Source organism: Salvelinus namaycush, chromosome 39 (genome assembly GCF_016432855.1).
Source record: "Salvelinus namaycush isolate Seneca chromosome 39, SaNama_1.0, whole genome shotgun sequence".
Taxonomy (NCBI): Eukaryota; Metazoa; Chordata; class Actinopteri; order Salmoniformes; family Salmonidae; genus Salvelinus; species Salvelinus namaycush.
The window spans coordinates 12,754,830-12,762,794 of NC_052345.1; the positions used below are offsets into that span (position 1 = coordinate 12,754,830).

The 7,965-nt window shown below is 40.4% G+C and overlaps 1 protein-coding gene across 2 annotated transcripts; it reads left to right on the plus strand.

Moving 5' to 3' along the window:
- The first annotated feature begins 3,923 nt into the window (after positions 1-3,923).
- Positions 3,924-7,478, plus strand: LOC120032874. 2 transcript variants are annotated; one of them, XM_038979096.1, is made up of 4 exons: positions 3,924-4,011; positions 4,134-4,463; positions 4,999-5,162; positions 5,812-7,478. In XM_038979096.1, exons 1-4 carry the CDS (start codon positions 3,936-3,938, stop codon positions 5,971-5,973), a joined length of 732 nt encoding a protein of 243 aa, XP_038835024.1. In that variant the 5' UTR covers positions 3,924-3,935; the 3' UTR covers positions 5,974-7,478. The 2 variants fall into 2 exon arrangements, with proteins under 2 accessions (XP_038835024.1, XP_038835025.1); XM_038979097.1 differs by having other exon boundaries at positions 5,062-5,162.
- The last annotated feature ends 487 nt before the right edge of the window (positions 7,479-7,965 follow it).

A 7,965-nucleotide genomic window follows, 5' to 3' on the forward strand; every position in this document is an offset into this window, starting at 1 on the left:
GGAAAAGCTGTGTACATTTGCAAATACTGTGCCAAATCATATGTGAAGAATGCAACAAAGATGCAGAATCATCTGTCCAAGTGCATAAAGTTCCCTCAGCGCTCACAACGAGCAACTTCTGACAAAAGTACCTCTACCTCTATTCGAGGTGAAAATGATGAATCAGACACCGTATCGATAGCAACAGCTCATGGTCCTCCTGGAATCAGATGTTTTTTTGACTCGATGGAGGAACGTAGTCAGAGAAATGCTGATGAATGTTGCTCGAGCTGTGTATTCAACTGGTTCCCCTCTGATGCTCACAGGCAATGTGTATTGGAAGAGATTTCTGAATGTTCTTTGCCCAGCATACACCCCTCCAACCAGACATGCTTTATCTACTCATTTGCTGGATGCAGAGTTCAACAGAGTTCAAGTGAAGGTCAAGCAAATCATAGAGAAAGCAGACTGCATTGCAATCATCTCTGATGGGTGGTCGAATGTTCGTGGGCAAGGAATAATAAACTACATCATCTCCACCCCTCAACCAGTATTCTACAAGAACACAGACACAAGGGACAACAGACACAGATGAGCTGAAGGAAGTCATCAATGACCTTGGACCACAGAAGGTATTTGCACTGGTGACAGACAATGCTGTGAACATGAAGGCTGCTTGGTCTATAGTGGAGGAGTCCTACCCTCACGTCACACCCATTGGCTGTGCTGCTCATGCATTGAATCTGCTCCTCAAGGACATCATGGCACTGAAAACAATGGATACACTCTACAAGAGAGCCAAGGAAATGGTTAGGTATGTGAAGGGTCATCAAGTTATAGCAGCAATCTACCTCACCAAGCAAAGTGAGAAGAATAAGAGCACCACATTGAAGCTGCCCAGCAACACCCGTTGGGGTGGTGTTGTCATCATGTTTGACAATCACCTGGAGGGGAAGGAGTCTCTCCAAGAAATGGCCATATCACAGTCTGCCGATATGGACAGCCCCATCAAGAGGATACTCCTGGATGATGTATTTTGGGAGAGAGTGGTAAGCAGCCTGAAATCTATAACAGTAGCCATTGCACGGATTGAGGGAGACAATGCCATCCTGTCTAATGTTCAGACTCTGCTTGCAGATGTAAGAGAAGAAATCCGTACTGCCCTGCCCACTTCACTGTTGCTCCAAGCAGAGGAAACTGCAGTCGTGAAATACATCAAAAAGTGTGAAGACTTCTGCCTGAAGCCCACACACGCCGCAGGGTACATGTTGGACCCCAAGTATGCTGGCAAGAGCATCATGTCTGGTGCAGAGATCAACAAGGCCTATGGTGTCATCACTACCGTGTCTTGCCACCATGGCCTGGATGAGGGCAAGGTTCTTGGCAGTCTGGCCAAGTACACTTCCAAGCAAGGGCTTTGGGATGGAGATGCAATATGGCAGTCGTGCCAACATATCTCATCAGCCACCTGGTGGAAGGGACTTTGTGGATCTGAGGCTCTTTCCCCTGTTGCCTCCATCATCCTCCAAATCCCACCAACATCAACCGCCGCAGAGCGCAACTGGTCCTTGTTTGGGAACACACACCCCAAAGCACGCAACAGGCTGACCAATAAAAGGGTCGAAAAATTGGTGGCCATTCGGGCAAATTTTTGGCTTTTTGAGTCTGACAACGTGCCATTATCAACAAGGTTGGAGAGTGACAGTGAAGATGGGGCCTCAGTCGGATGTTTAAGAGGTGGACATTGAAGAGGTCCAGGGAGAAGACTTGGAAGCCTGAGAGGAAGACAACCAAAGCTTTAGCTTCTAGACTATCATTTTACAGATGATGCGATGGATCATTGGGGATCATTCAATATTTCCTTTCTTTTGTTGTTCAGTGAAATCATTCCATGTGAAGAGTCAACTCTTTTAATTAAAGTTCAATTCGTAACTAAATCGTTTTTTAAATGTCTATTGGAAGGATTTAATCATTTGCAATTATGTCTACTTATGATACGGTAAAAGTTTTATGTTTCTGTCTCCATATGATATGGTAAATATATCCAATGGAAAAAAACATCTACATTTAAATGGTATTAATATTAATGTGAATATATTTCCATTAATTCCCATATATTCCCGTTAATTCCCATTAATTCCCACAGAAAGTTTCCACCTCTGAATATTCCCCAAAATGTGCAACCCTAATGACCAGTAGAATGCAATAATACACTAATTTCAAAGATGAGTGATTCGGGACCAGCGGTAGTCCAAAAAAGTAAAACAATGCTGCTATTGCCATCATAGCTGTGGGAAGTAAAGGTGCTGGGTGTGCTGCAGCACCCCCTGATAAATCGCAATAAAAAATATAACAAATACCCCCACCCATAGGACTGGTTGATGTTCTGATTGCTCTAAATGTTAACAAGCAACTTTTGATTGCAGTAATAAACAATGATGATAAAGAAAGCACATGATAGACAAGGAGGCTACTTTGCTAATAAAGCATTTTGCATTGCGCAGGATTAAAAAAGTTGTTATAATGTCATAATGTTGGTCATGTGACACGTCAATGCTCACAGATGCTCGTAATGATTTGAGGAAATCATTGGGGATCATATGGGCCTATTGTTTACATTCTACGTTAATTATTAGTAAACTGACCAAATACCAGACGCAAAAGGACCAACCATGCAATAGAAATGCAATATACTAATTGGTGTAAACCAGAAATGACGCTGTTGGGTAAATTACGTACAGTTATAGGAGGGATAATTTTTCTGTGTGTTCAGTTCACTATTTCTTTTTTGCTTGACTTCGAGGTAAAGGCTGCTACAGAGCTACTTCTCTACTACTCGACTTCTCTCCTCTACTTCTCTATACAGTACTAAGCAGGAACTGCTGTAAGGCAGTGAGAAAGTTGTTACATGGAAGGTTTTGTAAATGGCATGAAAGGAAGGATTTCAATTGTTGTTTTTAATTATTACAATCTTTAAACAAATTCAAATTATAATTGATGGAGAGAATAGTCTGTATTCTTTCATGTTCTAAGATTGAAACTGTTTTAATAAGTTCAGCTCAAGGAATCAAAAGCAGGAAACCCATAGTAGGAAACATTTATACAGTTACTGTACAAATAATGTCTTGTTTTCCCCCCATCATTACATATTATATAAGTGGTTAAAGTACCTAAAGACTGTACTTTTGTAGCCCAGTGACAGTACAGGGTTGTATTCATTTCTTATTGGACATGTTCTGGTGGTCCCTCTACATTTTTTACAACCCTGGATTGATTGAGTTGAAGTTAGACATGTGACACTGAACAGAAGCAACATGTCCACTAGAGGGAATTCTCTCCTCACGTTCAAATTCTGATGCAAAGCGTGAGAAGAGATTTGAGCTGAGTTTTATTAACATTGAGAAAAATCGACATCTGAAAGATAAATAACATGAATACAACATGATGTAACTTTGATATGCTTTAACATGCCTGTAGATATGTGAATTTACAGTTGGATCTGCTGTTGTGTTTTATAACAATGCAATCCATCTGAACTCTCCACTCACCATATTTTATGTCCAACACACTAACACAATAAACCATTGAAATTGTAATAACATATATAGAGAATTTGATTCAATAAAGAAATCTAAATTAGATTGTGTATCGTGTTCAGTAATACAGTGGATCTTAACAGGGGTACTAGGACCCATGGAGGTACTTGACCTGTCCACAGTGGGAACTTAAGAAGACTCATGATTAGACCATAGGCTTACTGGTAAAATGCACGAGGGGGTACGCCGGGCAGAGCAACATTCAGTTGGTGGTACAGTAACTGCAAAAGGTTGGGAACCACTGCAGTAATACATGAATGTGTGGTTGACTGTGAGGGACTGTGATGTCAGATGTGTCCTATTTCCTGTGTATTTATAAGTAGATGTCAGACAGAGACAGACAGCAGTATACAGACAGCTATGGTGATGGTGATGTCACTGCTGAGGAGTTTGCTGTTGTTCTACTTCTCATTCAATGAATTGACCACAGCAGCAGGTAAGGCAAGCTGTTTATTCCCACAACTCTAGGTTGATTCTGTGTTAAATCATCAGTATGGTACATATGTATCTTTGAATCTAACAACCATGGTTTCTCTTCCTTCCCTCTCTTTTATATAGAAGCCATTCTCTGGGTGAAGACTGGGGAGAAGTTTACCATGAAGTGCTCCACCACTCTAAAAGACCAGGACGGAATATACCTGTATGTTGGGCTGGACAGGGACATGGAGGTGTTGTATTACTACCAGCGTAACTCCAAGCTGAGCCCCAGGGACGGCTACTGGGACAGAGTGAAGACTGAGGGACCTGTGGACCAACTGACCATCACCATCAGTAACCTGACCATAGAGGACACAGGATTCTACCGGTGTATTTACACAAAATACAATGAAACCACGTATGAAAATGATATCAACCAAGGAAGAGGCTCCACTCTGGTCGTGGTGAATGGTAGGTATATGTTTACACTGTAGTGGGGCGGCAGCGTAGCCTAGTTGTTAGAGCATTGGACTAGTAACTGAAAGGTTGCAAGTTTAAATCCCCGAGCTGACAAGGTACAAATCTGTCGTTCTAACCCTGAATAAGGTGGGGATTAACCCACTGTTCTTAGGCTGTCATTGAAAATTTGAATTTGTTCATAACTGACTTGCCTAGATAAGTAAATAAACTCTAGATGTGAAGTGTTTTACTCTTATCATGAACAGTCAATTTGACATGTAGAAAATGTTTTGTGTAATCTAGAACCCTGACTAGTGTTTCTCAATCCGTGGTTCATAGACAGGCAGGTGTTCCAGACTTTTTTAGTCAGCTCTCAACTGTTAGTTTCAATATAAACAACCATAGCCTGCTGGTCCCGATACAAACAAGTTGAGAAACACTGTTCTCCAGTGGCTTTTCTTTGATACAACTCTGTCTCTGACAGTTATTTGGTGTGAGTGCTGCAGGATACTGATTAGATTTTCCCATTTGGTGATGTCTTCCATAGACGATGTCCTACAGCTGCCATGTCCTACAGTTACTGCAGTAACGCTGACCCCCTTTCACCCAGCCAATGAGAAGCCGTGCCCATCTGGCGTGGTGAACGTCATCATCATTAGCATCTTGACCATCCTGCTGTGTGTCATCTTCCTCATCTGGGTCGCTCCACGGGTGAGTGTGCTGATGGTTGCCCGGGTGATGGGTCAATCACATGTATCTCAAAACATTGTCCTTTATTAACAAGTTGTCCTCGTCCTACTAAACACATTGTCCTTTATTAACAAGTTGTCCTCGTCCTACTCAACACATTGTCCTTTATTAACAAGTTGTCCTCGTCCTACTCAACACATTGTCCTTTATTAACAAGTTGTCCTCGTCCTACTAAACACATTGGGAGCATAATACCAGTAAACTTTGTCAAAACACAATGTCCTTTCAATGCCAGTCATTGTAGTGACTGAAATGGACAAAGGGCAATTAGGATGCAATTCAATTCAATTGTTTTTATCAATGTCCAAGAATAATTAAAAAGTGGTTGAATTAGTAAAAATGATTGATTGCTTGTAGCGCATTATAAGATATCAAATCAAATTTTATTTGTCACATGCACCGAATACCTTAGAGTGAAATGCTGACTTACAAGCCCTTAACCAACAATGCAGTTTTAAGAAAATACCTAGAAAACAAGAGGTAAGAAAAACAAATAATTAAAGAGCAGCAGTAAATAACAATAGCGAGGTTATTTACAGGGGTTACCGGTTCAAATAGTCCCGGTAGCCATTTGATTAGCTATGACTGAAGCAACATTCCTATTTCACAGGGGAAGAGGTGCCGTAACCAGGGAGGATCCACACCCCAGGTCATTCCTGACTCGGTCTATGTAGACATGGTCAGGAATCACGTTTATCAACCAGACACACAGCAGGAAGAATCGAACCCCTATTCTGTGTCTACAAAAGGAGGTAGTAGGACCACTGAGTAGCTTCTTCAAATGCGTTTTCTGAATATTGCTTCTTTGCTTTTTCAGAATTGAAAAGCCTGTTCTGCTGTATTTCACAGTTCTAGCCTCACTGCAAGTGTTAGTGGTAAATTGTTTGTGTGTGTCGCACCGCATACCATGCTTATGTGTGTGAATAAAATCTCTATACGGAAAGTATTCGTATTTCAACAGAAGACCAGCAGGAAGAAGGGAACAGCCAATGTTATATTCCAGGGCTATTCAACTATATTCTTACGAGGGCCAGATGTAAAAAAGGTTCATTTCAGGGGGGCCGAACATTTTACACATGCGACGCACACACACACCAATAAAGCGCTTTTCTTCTAATGAAGTGTTGCTAAAAGTAGTTAGGGAAGAAGTGGAAAGTGCTTGATCAACGTGAGTTGAGGTGCAACCAAAAAATGTGCTCCTCATTGAAAAGGAAAAGGCTCAATGCTTGCTCACCATTTTAACGATTAAAATATTCTTAAAAGTAATTTGGTGATTTGAAAATCATCTGAAAACTAAGCATCTCAATAAATAACAGACAACAACCATAGTGCTTTTCATTTTGGCACTGAACATTGGATTTTGGTGCAGATCTTTTATGAATGTTCAGAATTGATCAAAGGGCCAGTCTAAATTAATAAACTGTCCAGATCTGGCCCGTGGGCCGCCAGTTGAATATCCCTGTTTTAGTCCATAAGGTGTACAGTTGATAGCGATGGAGGCCTCCCTATAACTTTTTTCAATACATCAGGTCATAAGATTTATATTGCTTTTAGTTCTAAACAATAGTGTAGGCTATGTTTTTCTGTAGTGTTTTTAGGTCACTGGACCACTCATCAAGCTGTTCCTGTTGTATGGTGTCTGCCACAAAGTCAAAAGAGCTAACATTAAAATGAGAACAGTTTGTTAAGACTTTTATTATATTTTATCATAGGTACAAATATTTTAGCTGCCTAAACTTCATCAGGTACATCAGGATATAAGCCATTTTTACATTACATTAGATTTTTCTGTTGTTTTAGTTGAGATAGCTAGTAGGTTAAAACCATAATGATCCGAGTAAAAATGTTTCATGCTGATACAGAGTAATGAGTGCATCTTGTGGTTGGAAAAGCAATTATTCATTTTTACCAAGTGACGTAGTAATTGTCTATAATTGATATATTCATGTGTAGTTTAACTTGTGTATTCATGTTTATGTTGTATTTGTGTACGTATGTGGTACGCATTGGTGATGTTCAGCTATATTTCTTACAGTATATTTTATGTTTTGGAAAGTTTTCTATCTAAACCAAGTGAAGAAAAGTTCAGACAGGAAACCAGAGTATTTGCTTTCCCGACCACCCACCCCAGACTCCTCCTGCCTTGTTCACTGTTTATTATTATTATGGCATCATTATGCATGCTCTGGCAGTGAGCTACCCCAAAGGAGCAGAGCCTAACGCCAAGAGTAACGTATTGAATGTATTTGAATATTTTCTAATAAATGTCCAATTTATATGTCAATATACATGAGCAGTAAGTTGTTTTTTCGACATACTATATTCTACAATCATATCTAAAATCATAACCATAAGTCAAGTACTTTATTAATGTCACACTGACACATATCCTGTAAGCCAGACATCCGTGTGCTGCTGGTGATAGTGGCTTCTGATGTGGTCTCAGCAGACACATGAGAAACTATACCCAACACCCCAGGGGAACATGGATGCTTCTCTTTTACACGCCCATCATTTTCAGTAACCAACCACAGTGAGTGAATAACTCAACGACCAAACACACAGAGCATACCCTGCATGGCATTCAAATATGGAGCGCAGGCTGTATCCCCACTCTCACACACTCTACTAGTTATTTACTTTGGAGAGACATGTTGAGAGGGAAGTGTGTCTTAAAAGTCCAACTTTTTCTGAATGTATAAATCTTATTCTTAATCAGAATAGTTAAGGTCGAGGTGTTTTTGTGTCTTCTACCATGGGTTGG

Coding starts and splice junctions, on each gene's coding strand:
- LOC120032874 (XM_038979096.1), top strand. CDS start 3,936: ATGGTGATGGTGATGTCACTGCTGAGGAGTTTGCTGTTGTTCTACTTC. Junction 4,012..4,133: donor TGAATTGACCACAGCAGCAG/GTAAGGCAAGCT, acceptor TCTTTTATATAG/AAGCCATTCTCTGGGTGAAG. Junction 4,464..4,998: donor CACTCTGGTCGTGGTGAATG/GTAGGTATATGT, acceptor TGTCTTCCATAG/ACGATGTCCTACAGCTGCCA.